The following is a 14,077-nucleotide window of genomic DNA, read 5'->3' on the forward strand; positions in this document are numbered from 1 at the left end:
TTTATTTTACAGTTATTTATAGTCCAGTTATTTATAAGCTTTCATTCATTCGAAGTGCTAATGTGGCTATCCCAGATTCTGACGACTCAATTACTGCATTTTAATACTATATTCAAATTCTGCTTTGAATTATGTAAATGGCCTCCTAATAATGGAAAGCTCCGTTAGATTTTCTTTTATCAAATATTTATATTTATGTTTTTAAATTGACCATTCATATAATGAAGCAAATTTACTTATGGTAGCATGGTTTCAGAGTTTAGCCGGTTCCTATGAAACTAATAAAAAGAAATTTACCGTGACGTAAATCGTGTCCACATTTGTGAAATATCGACATAAAGGTATTAATTTAAACATCGAACATCCCTATCAAGTGTTTTGGATCAACACGCTTCATTATTATTAAATAGAACATTCTCTACGAAATATATTTAATTATTCGTGATTGTGACTCGAAATCATGTCGGGAAAAAGGTAATCTTTCTTCATTTATGTTCTATAGTGTATATCATCACATTATTCTGTTAGGCGCCCGGCAAATGTTCAGAACAAAGTACCAATTACTTTACAGTATGTTTCACACATTTCACAACGCTATTAGAAAATTTTAATAAGGATGTTACTTATTTTAAATTCCGAAGCATATGTTTATTACAGAATAATTCCACCAATTTTGAATTTTCTAAATTTATTTATTCCGAATCCGGTCTCGTTCAGATATTGTTTGTTCCTAGATAAAACTTAATAAAAGTAATTGTACATATGAAATCGTACATGTAAAGCATTGATATTACCCTAAAAAAACTTACGTGTCAACAAAATATTTGCTCCAATAAGTTTATTCTGAAATATTTATCATTGAAACTGCTATTCTAGGTAAATACCGCGCCAACCGCCATCGCAACCAACACACAATATCTGCCGTTGCTAAGAACACAGCTAGCTCAGTGTCTCCGGATAGTCCTATACTGTTGATGTTTAAAGACATAGCTAAAAGACTGAATGAACGCCAAGACAGACATGAAAGGCTCTATAAACTGTCCAGAGACATCACTATTGAGAGCAAAAGAATAATATTTCAGATACACTCAGCTGTTACGTAAGTATAAATAGATAATAAGGCAACATACAGGGTGTTGCAGAAAGCAGGTGTCAACAATAAACTTAAATATATATTTTTCCAATTATGAATGCACTAGTAATTTAAGGACTCATTTATTTCATAAAAGAGCTAAATGTTTTCTGTTGCCACTCTCATACATTTCACTATTTTAGCAAAGATGCAATCACCACTGCTGTGTCAGAGGCTGAAGAACGCCCTTTACCCCAAGCCAATCCAGGGTCCCATTAAAGGTATCGCTTTGGAACTGGAGAACAGTCCAGCTCACCTGCACTCAAGGGCTGTTACTGCTGGTTTTCAGGAGTACATAGAGGCTAGAACTTTCTGCTCACTGATGGGTCAGAATAAAATAATCACATATCCAGAAGTCCAGAATGAGTTTGAATATAAAGTTGAAAATGACGAAGGAGAAGAACGGAAGGTGGTTACAATGCTGCCACATTTGGATTACTTCTTGGGACTAGCTGACCTTACTGGGGAGTTGATGAGACGCGCTATAAACTGTATCTCAAGTGGTGACAGTGAAGAATGCTTTACTCTTTGCCAGTTGTTGAGAGATCTCTACACTAGCTTTATAGGTAAGTGTTAAATGTTATCAAAACTAATGTAGTCATATTCTTTATGAGGATTAAATAACAATTCATACATGATTTCTAATCAATTGTTTCCTTGATTGTCAATTCATAAAAACATTAAATTATAAAGAAAACTTGCTCCAGCAGTTTTATTCCGTTGAGATAATTAATTGCTCCTCAACTTAAAAGTAAATTTATCCTTTTAACTTTCCAATAAGTTAAGAGTAAACATTAATAGCTATTGATATTGTTAATAACATGTTAAGTGAAAAGAAAAAGTTTATAATTAAATTATTGTAAACGTAATATTATATGAAATAACCATATTTGATTAAATTTACAGGTCTAATTGGCATGGGTCGCGATCTGGGTCACAAAGTGAACACAATGCGACAAAGCGTCACAAAAGTGGAGCTAGCTGTATACGCGCTGCGTATTAGAGGGGGCGAAGCACCACCACAGCTGTTGCTTGCGGGCCATCCCCAATCTGGCCCAGATTGGGACACAGTGGGCAACAACTCTGATGATGAAGGATTTTATTAAAAGAATTTTTAATATATTCAATTTATTCATTAATCAACATCCAGTTTTCTATTTGAAATGATGAGTTCTTAAGACAAAATACAGCAAGTTGGATTCCAATTACTGGCCGTTAGGGTTTGGGATTTCCAAGCACATATAAAGCATGAACAAGATTCTGTTTTGAGTTTTGTAACAAACTTATTTCCAGGCATCAATTGAACTGATTTACATACGTATTTCATAGTAGTAATTGCAATCAGCATTAGCTTTCATAAAATATGTGTTTATTTGCCTTACTATTTTTTGCTGCTCTAAAATGCAGCTTAGATGCTGGATGGAAATAAAGTGTTTGAAAGCAACACATGTACTATATTATTTGAAGTACTACCAAATTGGACAAACTTTCCGATGCCACAATATTTTCATTCAGAAATTATAACATTTATCTGTTTGTAAACCTTACAATAATAAAAAAGCGAAATTAGTGAAATTAGTCGTTGTAATAGAGGACGTAATGAAGCTATACTTTTGCTTTGATTGCAGCTGAAAATAAATGGACTGTCTAAAAGTAATTTCAACATTCAACAATGATACAAACACCAAACAAACCCTACAAAGATACCATACAACTTTTACATGTCATAATATCGCAAACAGGTGTTTCGTTCCACATAAACGACTTATTTCGCTAATTCAGCTAAAATAGTGAATTGGATAAGTAGGCATAACTAACAATTATAAATTACTAGCTAAAAGACGCGGCTTAGGTCGCGTGATCACGTATCTTAGATTTTCAATAGGGATGCAACAAGTAAAAGGCCTCTAGTAATATACCAAGCCACGGCAGGACATTATTTTAGCATCAGCTTGTGCTACAAGCGATTCAATAGAATGGCCCAAGTCAAAAGAATTCTGTCTTACCCCCCTACAAAATGCTTAATTCATAGATTTGATCAGAATTAGTAATATTAATAATAAATTAATATTATACTTCAAATATAGCTAATACTTGAAGTACAATTTTAATTATTAAAAAATATATATGAAAGCTATAAAATAAATTGGAAATAACATAAATAAATCTTTAATAACTTCAATTATAGTAAACTTTGTTCGCCGAGCCACGGCTTGTTCATGTTTAAATTCTAATTAACACCAATAGTACGTAAATGCGCCCATAAAGCCCATTCAAATTATAAAGGCGACAAAGTTATTATTGTATAAAAAATATAAAAAATAATTGCATACAGTAATGGCCGACTCGTTGCATTCCTAATATTCTTAACATATTAAAACTTAGAATGAACCAATCAACATTATTTTTTTGTAGGCGTGTCAAAAAAGCTATTCTGATTGGTCCATTTTTGAGATAGACCGAAAAAAGTAATTCTGGTTGTTTATTAAAAAAAGGCAGTTCTAGGCACGGCAGGGGAGCTACGAATGTTGTAAATAAATTTATAGTTTACCCTACCCTCGCCATGAGTATACCACAAGGAAGACCAGTAATAGTGAGACTATAGTAAATTTACAAATATCACGAGCCGCTCCACATTAATTTCAATCAGACGTGTACGCCTGCGTATCCGTGAAGTCGCTGGATGGCTGCCACTCGTCCGACTCATCAGTCGCGTAAGGATCCTGCTCGACCTCCGAGTCATCACTCCACGCATCCATTTTCACTGTCTTACGCTGTCTTTTGGTCGTCACTATCAACGATGACGAATCGTCGACTTTTCTTTTTTCTTTTTCTCACCTGATTAAAAATAATATAAATCTTCATAATGTAACGCAAATTATACCATATTCTCGGGTGTTTTAAGCTCAAAATTCATAATCGTAGTCGACGCTGTCGCCATCAGAGTCCTCGACTTGGAAGTGATCGTCGTAGAAGTTGACAGTGTGTGCGTTTATGTAGAATATGTTTCCATAGCGCTCGACAAATTGCCTACCTGTAGAACAAAGACACGGTTACCGAAAGGAATAATTGTAAATAAAAATATACATGTTAATATTACAATTCTGAGTGTTATTTTAAAGAAAACAAATTTATAAAATCATATTATAAGGCCCCAAAATACAATAATAAGGCTCTCAGAAAAAAAATACAAAATTATTATTAAATTAATATCACAAATTAGTTTTATTTTATTCGCAAAATTTTCGGGTACGAAAACTTTTGTGATCAAAATGAACTTGGTTTGGAATTTAAAATACACGTAGCAAGTATTCATAGTAGATTTAACATGATCCACCATTTTAGCTTCAAACTGTATAATATGTTTATTTTTATTTAAAAATGAAAAGGGTAAAATGCCGATTAGTAGTATGAAGCGTGCGTTACCTCGTCCGTCGCGCTGCAGCGGCGCGTCCCGAGGCGGCGCGGGCGCGGGCGGGTGCGCGCAGTCGCGGCGGTGGCGCGGGTCGCGGCGCCGGCACGCCGCGCCGAACGCGCACGCGCGCCGCTCGGCCGCCGGCCAGTCCGCGTCCGCCGGGTGCGAGTACTGCGCCCTGTGCTGCAGGTTCTTCCTGCACGCACATGAACAAACACATAACACTTTATTTCTCACATTAAATTAATATAAAATGTTTTGATATCTATACACAATCTTAAAACATAATACCGTCTAATATCCTATATTTAAAAGGCCAAAAGTAAATTAATTGGCTATCGTCAATAGGGGACCGGCCTATGCTTGATTTTGTACATTATTCTATATGTAATGGTTAATGATACGAAAAAGAAGCACTCCTGCGAAAATTGCATCACAATTGGTTATAAAATGAGCGAGTAATTCATATTTAAAATATTGTAACGTGCAGAAGTGGGCGCGATGTGGGGATATCGCTTCATCTCTTTTTTTCGCACGCGTCGTAATTCCCGATGACGTCACATGTGGATATTTCGTCTCTTTTCTGTTTCTTGTTAATTACCCCTTCCACCGAAATTCAAAGACTTATAACTTGTTGATTTTTACGGGATTTTAATAATTCCTTCTGTGTTATAATTTATATTATGTAAATATGTTTGATAATAGTAAAGAACAAAAATGAGTCCGGTACCCTATTGCGACTCATATTACGTTCCTAGTTTACATCGTATTGTAGTGCGAACTTAATAGTTAACGCTTTTATTTTGACTTTATTGAATCAATACCAGCTCTACAACTTACCTATAACAGCTAGCTCCATACATGCACCTCTCGCGCACTGGTCCATTATCGTTCTTGTCGTCACTTGTCGACGCCTGCAACAAAAAGCAAAAATTAAACATAATCTATTTAATTTACACAATATCCCGATATAATATGAATTAGATACGAAAATATGCACTGTTATCATTTAAAAATCTTAATTTAAAGGGAGTTTCGTCAGTATGACTAAATCACCACCATTGACGCGAATAACATAATATTCCAGATATGTTTAAATACATTATTAATTTTCAATAAAAGTTAAGAATAAGTATAATTTTATTAGCATCTTGGCAACCTGCCGATTAAGGGAGAGACAAGATACTATTACACGTTCCTATATTATATTTATCTATGATCCTTGAATCACGAAGTTTTGAATTGATTCAGATAATATACGGGTAACTGTTCATACAAAGCGCGAAATAGAAATATAAATTGGTAAGGAATAATGATGCATGTGAGTACAATAGTGAGTTAATAGATAACACCAAATTGATATAAAAACACCTTACTCCATTACTGGGTCCAGCCTCGTCAGCATTATCATCGTCAGTTTTGACCTTTTTGATTTCTTCACCATCTCCATTGTTTGGGCTTATGGGCCGCTTTAACGGAGACTGTGCTTTCTCATCCTGGTCTTCGGCTTTTCCTCACAATCATGCGAAGGTGATTTCCTCCATTCATATAATTGTGTTGGTGAATCTCTTTCTATTATTATGAAAACATAAATAAATATTTTTATAATATGTAATTACAGCAAAAGTATAATGTATTATTAAAACCAAAACTTAACAATACAAGAAAATTATTAATGTTATTTATGCTTATGTAGTATGTATAATGTATAACATATATAAATTATGTAAATTATTAAAAAAGGTGAATAAGGACCCTATTGAAACTAACCAAAAAACAGAAGTACAAAAAGATAATTATTCTTTTCAAAACACGTAATTTGCCGCATTACATTACAATTACACATACCGATATTTTATAATATTTTTTTATATGTATAACATACAGAATGTACCTAAATCATATTGCCTCTTAAGAATGGCAGATTTATGAACCGTGGTAATCTAGTATATTTTGTTTTAATTAATAAAGCCATATTAAATCTTTGAAGATGGCCCCAATTTAAGATCGCACTTACCATACTTCCAATCAACTCGGAGATTCTACTGAAGAACTTTTTCAACATCGATATATAACACGTGGACTAGTATCCGATAAGTCAATACCCATATCTCTATGATTATCGATAGTATATAGTCAAGTACAATTAAGTAAACAAATGGTACACTTGAAGGCACGCGAGTCCTTAAACCGCCTCATACACACATTTTATAACTATCACATACACTATTATTACCATCATCACATTTAATTTTGTTGTATTATATGGGTATATCTGTATTCTTTATCTACCTAATAATAAATAAATATATCAAAATAAAAATATTATTCGTTTCGTTATCAGTAGATTACAAAATTAAAAATAGCGCAAACATTTCAGTGCACTAAAATTTAAGATTATAATCAATCAGAACTGCAATCAGTCATTGAAAAGAAGAAGTAAAGATATAATAATAACACTATTCATGACACAATTAATGGCTTACTTATGAACAATTAGGACTTTTGATACCACAATACAAAAACAAATGTCCAACTTTTGTCACTATAGTGTACACAAAGATCAAACATGATGTTTCATAGTCATCCTTCTGCTTGCTACAAAGACTATAAAAACAAATGTTACTCACCAAGTGTGGAAGGCGATGACTGTCCCCCTTCCTGCGCTGTTTCATTTGGTTCAAAATTAACCTCCTTTGACAAATCCTCGTTGTCAGCCTCTTTCTCCACTGATTCCCTTCCTTCTTATTATCTTTGGCACTTTCAGCATCCTCTGGCAGTTGGGAACAGAATATCAGCTCGTACCAGTAGATATGTGGTAAAATGCCAAATTTGTCACCACAACCCAACACAATGCATGAGTCTTTGTTCAAGACTTGGACACTTTTGTGCTGCTTTTTCATATAAAAACATGGGTTGGAATGTAACTGTAAAAAATATACAAAACAATATGACCACAGTTTAAGCACAAGAGCTCATGACCTTGCAGATGCACATAAAAAAAATACTTTAGTCACATAGACAGAAATAGTTCCAATTATAACAGGTGAAAATAATAATAAATACGAGTATATAAGTGTTATTTCTATAACTAGACATTTACAGACATTTAGTGCTAAAAGTTAAATTAAAACAAGCAAAGCATAATTAACTAAAAACCCAGCTCGGGCAGGAAATTAAAAGGGACAATATAAACCTATATTTTAATAAAACAATGTCAGTGCCGCGTCGCGCTCCTCACCAGTGACGATAAATAGGCCTTAAGTGAGCTAACTTAAATGATTCTTACTGGAAGAAGAAACTTTTTGTCCTCAGTTGTCAATTACATAATTTTATTATTCACGCCTTTTGTTTACAATGTCATAATTACATACGCAACTGCGCACACATCATCAATAAAATAGGATGAACTTGAAGTGATGGTTAAATTCCTAACCATGGACTGGTACAGAACAAAGTTTTAAACAACAAAAAAATAAAAAGATAATTAATATTATTAATTAACCATGTATAGCGGGCATTCCCCTACATAAATAATTCTATTTTCAGTGAATACAAATAAATATAATATAGATAAACGCATCAAAATGATTGGCCGGACATATAACATAATATATGATGTCAAAAAAGTGAATAATAATTCATATGCTTGTCAAAATAAACTTAAGAGTTTCGAAAGGTGTTGTGTTAATTGTAATATTTGTAGATTCCCTAAACATTTGTTATTGATAGTGGATTAAATAGAAGCAGGATAGTTAATACGCTATAGTGTATTGTAATATTATGTGCTAATTCACATGATTAAAGCCCGCTATGATGTTATTATATTCCAATAACTTTCTGGGTCAGCCGGCGTAAAAAAATCAAAGGATGAACATACCGCAGTCAATGTGACCTCATCATCTGTAACCAATAGTTCTGCATGGTTCCTAGAGACCTTGTTGTCATATTCATTTTCCTGAAATCAAACAAGCACATTACATGTTAACCCCTTGAGAGTTCAGGATGATTCATTTATTTTGTAGAGTGGATAAAAATAATAGTCCACAGTCTGCCTACCCTATGTATGTATGTCGGCTAAAAATAATGTAAACCACATAATACAGATAAAAAATTAAAAACAAAGAACCCTTTGACTATTAACATTGATGATATATATCATTTTATATCAAGGACCAGATGTTTACTGTCTTATCTAATAAAATAGGTCACGTACATTGTGTTTTGACATAATAATGTTATTCAGGCTTGTTGCAAATTTATCAGATGAAGCCTTTTTCTGTAATGCAATTTGAAATAATAGACATCTTCGTAGTCCCAAGATAGGGGCAGAAATGGGATAGTCAGCCACACTTAAGCTCTTCAATCCAACACATGAAGGATTCAAGGCCTAGGGTCTGCATGATCCAAAGCCGGGCTGTAGTCCCCTTGGATTCGGATGCCCTTACATTTTACCCATTCTACCTACTGTTATGCCTCTTTTTACATAGCTTATATAGACTTTATTCATTTAATTCACTTTATATACAGAGTACAAAGGTGGACTTACTGCCTAGGGGATTTTCTACCAGTCAACCTTTAGGTGGTGCAGAGACCAAAGAAGGTAAGTGTGTAATGAGAGAATATTAGCTAACGTAACTTATTCAAACTTGTTTATAAGTTCAACTAGGGAAATCTTCCAATATAGGGATATACTTCATTGATATCACAGACAGAAACACACACAACACGAATTTATCCCCCCGAAGAGAATGCAAGAAGCACAACTAGGGCACCTACTTTCCGCCAAGTGTGATAGGTCCCATGATGTGATAGGGGGCGAACCTACAGCCATATCGAGCACAAATTCCAGACTCCGTTCTGATACTGAGCAGAAAAACCCAAACATTACTTTGCCCGACACGGGATTCGAACCTAGGCCTCAGAGCTCTGCCCTACCGCGCATATTATACAATTAAGCTACCGAGGCAGTCTAATTGATATCATCGAACCTAAGTTCAGCAATCTACCATCATCTCGCTTTGCCGAGCAAATGATATGATGATCCTCACGAAGAATAATAGCAAAAAGATCAAATGTTAGAACTAAAATATAATAAGAATTGAAATTTCAGAAAACAACATGTAATACGCATTTAGAAATTTATTTTATCTGTTGGTAATTTAATGAAAAATAAAGACAAAATAGTATGGAATTAACTGAATTCATATCAATGTAAAATTAAACCTCAATTTTACTTACGAAAGGGAAATTTGCCTCTCCCAATATCATGTTTTCCCACCGGCAATTTTATTTTACATGGGTCTGTACTGTCGACACGCACTAATTTAAAAACCATTTTATGTACTTTAATTAAATACTTATTTTCATGAATAACAAACAATTTACTTAGTTTTATCGCAATAAAGAAATTGAACAATATACAATTTCCCGTTTTTATTTGCGCTCTGCGCACATCTCAGTCTGTCTCAACCTGTCTATAGGGCTCACTATAGAGTAAATTCCTAGTCAAAATACATACGTCAATATATGCAGATATTGATTAGGAATGAATGACTGACTGTTTGGTACCAACGGTTACCGAAAAGTGAACGTTTTTTACCTTACTTTTCATTTATTAGATACAGTTAGATTCGAAATAATTAATGTTATAAATACATATTATATAAGTATCTATTTTTTAGTAACAATACCATTTTCTTATTTTGTCGTGCCTCGCCTCACTCTTACCTCCAAGAAGTATAATGCCAAAGAGAATTATAATATATATTTATGGAACCAAGAAGTATGGAACAGAATAGCCTAGAAAGTCAAGTCTATGTCTAATGCTTTGTAGAAATACGTTTTATTTATCCATAATTCAGAATTTTTAAATTCATAAATTTCCTAATAAATGATATTAAAAGTAATAAAAAAAATCATACTTTATATGGTATTCTAATAAATTTTATATTATTTAAAGTTAGATAGATATATGGAAACAATAGCGCAATAAAACGCATATAAGCACTTGTCAAAATTATAAAAACCATTTTTCGATTTCGATTTTGTAAACATTTCTATTTTAGTTTTATAAATAATGATGAAGACAACCAGCCTGGGATCCAACAGGCCTCTGTCTGGACAACTGTATAAATACACAAATGTAATGAAAGGCTGGCAGCAGAGATGGTTCGCAGTGGATCCTGAGACTGGTGTTTTGTCATATTATTTGTTTGATGGACCTGGCGACACGATCCAGCCCGGACAGCCTGCAAGGGGAAGTAAGTGATATAGCAACTAAGCATTTAATACTCATATTGAGTTAATAGAGCATAACATAAACGGACATATAAATGATTCATAAAAAAATGCTTTGTTTCATGGACAATACCCCACTAAATCGATGCAAAGTCAAACTGTATTCTAAAGCCTATAAAAATAAAAAACGAAATATTAGCATAATATGAATATGTGTAAATGTTATCCAGGCACACCTAGCAGCTGCAGTGATATGTCCAAGTGACGAAGACTCGCGCACATTCACAATAAACTGCGCATCCGGAGACATGCTGAAGCTAAGAGCGACGGACGCGCGGGCACGGCAGGAGTGGGTCAACGGGTTAAGAGCAATCGCCGAAATACACACTAAAGTATGTTTTATAAACAATGTCTTATACACTGAGTGGTAAAGTAAGCAGAATACTTAGCACTACATTGTCTAATAGGTAGAACTGTTTCTGTTCATATTAAATAGCAATGTCGCCAACCACCTTTAATTATAAAACACCGCACTTAGGTAAATCACACAGATGTTGTTGTGATGAATGTTGACTTGTCTTGTATTGATATAAAACTAGCTTTTGCTCTCAACTTAGTACTCCCAGTATAAAGATGGTTTTTTTGAAGATAATGTCCAGAATGAAAAGCAGTATAAGGCCATCCCAAGGTTTTGAATTATCTCCATACAAAATTTAACAGAAATTGGTTTGTTAGTTTTTGAGTTTATCAGTTTCAAAGTTTCCAAACAGACAAAAATGGTGGAAGGCTTTGTTTTACATTATGTAAGTGTACAGTACAGTGTTCATCTACAAAAACTAATTCTAAAGAGATACTGTTAATATTAAGACTTCAAAATATTGCAGGCAATGGGTGCAAACCCACCATTACAACCAAGAGAACAGTTGGCAGTACATGATGCAATGGCTTCAGCTAGACAGCAGTTACAAGCCACTGAATTGAGGTATGTATTATAAATTTTGAAGAAACTTTAATACTTAATGTTCAAGTAATAGGAATTTAATTACAATGCAGACTTCGATAGCCATGATAAAAGGTATTAAAGAAAAAGAAAAGGGTATTATTTGTCATAAGGAATTCAGATAATCAAAAATCTGATTAGATGAATGATTGAAAATTGTTTTTTACATAAGGATTTGGATTAACAAGCTTGTGACTCCGCCTGTATTAAGGCCATTTTCAATTGGTACAGTAGTTTTTGTGTTTAATCTGCAGTTGGCATTCAAGATGATTGTGAATTGTCATATACAATATACAAGATATATAAGAGGATGTTTTAGTTCATAAAAATCTTAGAAACATTGCAAGATTTAAAAATGTCTTGTGAAAACAACAGGCCATACCGCCAAATACACAAATCGCAGGTTTCAGGCTAATACTAAGTTGAAAAACCCAATATCACTGTCTGACCTGGGGAATTAACCCAAGACCTCAGCACTCCACTAGTACCGTAAAAAGTATGCCACCAAGACAGTCAATTGTAAATTGATTCTAACATCATACTAGTAAAGGCACAATGGGAGTCCCACACACACTCTGTCCATCACTGCATAGTATAAAATAAAGTCGCATTCTCTGTCCCTATGTGTGCTTAAATCTTTAAAACTATGCAATGGATTTTGATGCGTTTTTTTTAATAGTTACAGTGATTCCAGAGAAAGGTTTATATGTATAATAATAACATCCATTAAATAGTCAGCATTGCACCCGTGCGAAGCCGGGCGGGTCGCTAGTTAATTATAAAACACATAATACTCTTTTTTATTTCAGTGATGCTGCTCTTGCCAGGAGTATTGAAGCTTCAGACTCACCATTTCCACACACAGATCCTGATTTATTGCTTTTAAAGGTAAATTATATTATATTAAAGTGTTATAAGATCAAATAGATAGAGCTGTAATTGTGTACAGAAAACTTGGAAATTGCTATTGCAATCAAACTAATTAAAAAATTACACAATAATCTGCTTTGTAGATTAAAGTGGTATGTTTGCATATAAATTCAGTATGAACCAATAACTCTACTAAAATAGTTCCTATCCTAAGAATACTGCACAAATACCAGTTAACACTAACTTTTTGACCACTCTAATCCACCAGCAATCATCTAATTTGTTAACTACACCCTTAAAATATCCATTATATTCCAGGCCACCTCAGCAGCTAGTATGCAGTGTCTCCTTCAATGCCTCGGCATACTACACCGCCAGCAACAATACGCCACCGTTAGTGTGTCCAGCAAACATTCGGACAGCGACCACCACTAGCTTTTACCATATGTACTATATATGTATATCCACACTTGTGTTTTTCATTGTGCTGATTGTGCCGTAATGCGACAGAATTTACATATTGTATATAATGTTATTTGTAAAATAATAAAGTAGTACTTGTAGATAAAACCTATTGAATTGGGGCTACAAATTAATTTTACATATATTTATGGACATAAATAGTTGATTATATTTTGTCATTGAAATAGATGGTGTAAAGTTAGCATTACATGTGACTTATTTGCTTGACTGGCCTTATTTTACTTAAAATTTTGATAACATTCAATCGAAATGAAAGTACACAGGTGTGGACATAAGTTATCAATAGTGTACACTTAATTTATAAATATTGTACGGCGGCTAAGTAATGACTGCCCTGAAGCTAGCCACAAGTGGTGATTCTTCATTATAGGGACCAGCGTTGTGTGCGTGACAAGGAATTGAGAGTAGATATCGTGTCTCTGAGCGGCCGTACTGTACTAATTGCGGAACGAATTTTTTGGCATCAGCGTAATCATGGTTATGTGTGTGCCCACTCGACTACTTCGGGAGGCCAAGCTAGTGCCTAATATCAAAAAGCAACTGTATGTCTCATAATGACGAACATATTACCATGCAGTAATATGTTATACTGTATAGAAGTATATATCAATGTTAACACGGACTCAATTCGATGCGGACATTGCATTGCGGTTGGCGTAAATTCCTGTAAGAACCTAGATAATATAAAGTATGTAATTTGTAAAAGTGCCGCGTCAGAATAACAAAGTGCACACTTGTTTACAGTGACGCTCCTTGTAACTTGCCTGCCTTTCTGATCTCATATTGCGTTGGAAATTCCTGATTTTTTTAAATGTTATAGTCAACCTATATACAGTTTGATTTTTAACCTCTGTCTCTTTACATGCGGTATGTTATAAACAGACATACAATCGTAGATTCTAAATAGTTGTTCCGTTATTATTATAGAAATTATATT

The 14,077-nt window shown here is 34.0% G+C and overlaps 3 protein-coding genes across 6 annotated transcripts; 2 read left to right on the forward strand and 1 right to left on the reverse strand.

Annotated features, from left to right (window-relative positions):
- Window positions 1-837: 837 nt before the first annotated feature.
- On the forward strand, window positions 838-2,576 carry LOC119192928 (translin-associated protein X-like; the record flags this gene model as incomplete). Its single annotated transcript, XM_037446659.1, is given in 4 exon segments — window positions 838-1,099; window positions 1,276-1,318; window positions 1,320-1,698; window positions 2,039-2,576. Coding segments are annotated over 4 exon segments (884 nt in total), but the record flags the coding sequence as incomplete, so codon positions are not given.
- A 956-nt stretch (window positions 2,577-3,532) lies between these two features.
- LOC119192927 (aprataxin and PNK-like factor) lies at window positions 3,533-10,264 on the reverse strand. 4 transcript variants are annotated; one of them, XM_037446657.1, is made up of 7 exons: window positions 9,789-10,025; window positions 8,428-8,505; window positions 7,178-7,474; window positions 5,924-6,119; window positions 5,388-5,461; window positions 4,559-4,743; window positions 3,533-3,970 (listed from the first exon to the last, which is right to left on the reverse strand). In XM_037446657.1, exons 4-7 carry the CDS (start codon window positions 5,995-5,997, stop codon window positions 3,902-3,904), a joined length of 402 nt encoding a protein of 133 aa, XP_037302554.1. In that variant the 5' UTR covers window positions 5,998-6,119; window positions 7,178-7,474; window positions 8,428-8,505; window positions 9,789-10,025; the 3' UTR covers window positions 3,533-3,901. The 4 variants fall into 4 exon arrangements, 3 of the variants coding, with proteins under 3 accessions (XP_037302554.1, XP_037302555.1, XP_037302553.1); XR_005113784.1 differs by lacking the exons at window positions 3,533-3,970; window positions 9,789-10,025 and adding exons at window positions 4,026-4,166; window positions 10,241-10,264; XM_037446658.1 differs by lacking the exon at window positions 3,533-3,970 and adding an exon at window positions 4,026-4,166.
- Window positions 10,265-10,542: 278 nt separating this feature from the next.
- On the forward strand, window positions 10,543-13,625 carry LOC119192929 (oxysterol-binding protein-related protein 11-like). Its single transcript, XM_037446660.1, has 5 exons — window positions 10,543-10,808; window positions 11,014-11,179; window positions 11,672-11,769; window positions 12,597-12,675; window positions 12,976-13,625. The coding sequence occupies exons 1-5, from the start codon at window positions 10,627-10,629 to the stop codon at window positions 13,090-13,092; spliced, it is 642 nt and encodes a 213-aa protein (XP_037302557.1). The 5' UTR covers window positions 10,543-10,626; the 3' UTR covers window positions 13,093-13,625.
- Window positions 13,626-14,077: the final 452 nt, after the last annotated feature.

Source organism: Manduca sexta, unplaced genomic scaffold, assembly GCF_014839805.1.
Source record: "Manduca sexta isolate Smith_Timp_Sample1 unplaced genomic scaffold, JHU_Msex_v1.0 HiC_scaffold_3380, whole genome shotgun sequence".
In the NCBI taxonomy this organism is placed as follows: domain Eukaryota; kingdom Metazoa; phylum Arthropoda; class Insecta; order Lepidoptera; family Sphingidae; genus Manduca; species Manduca sexta.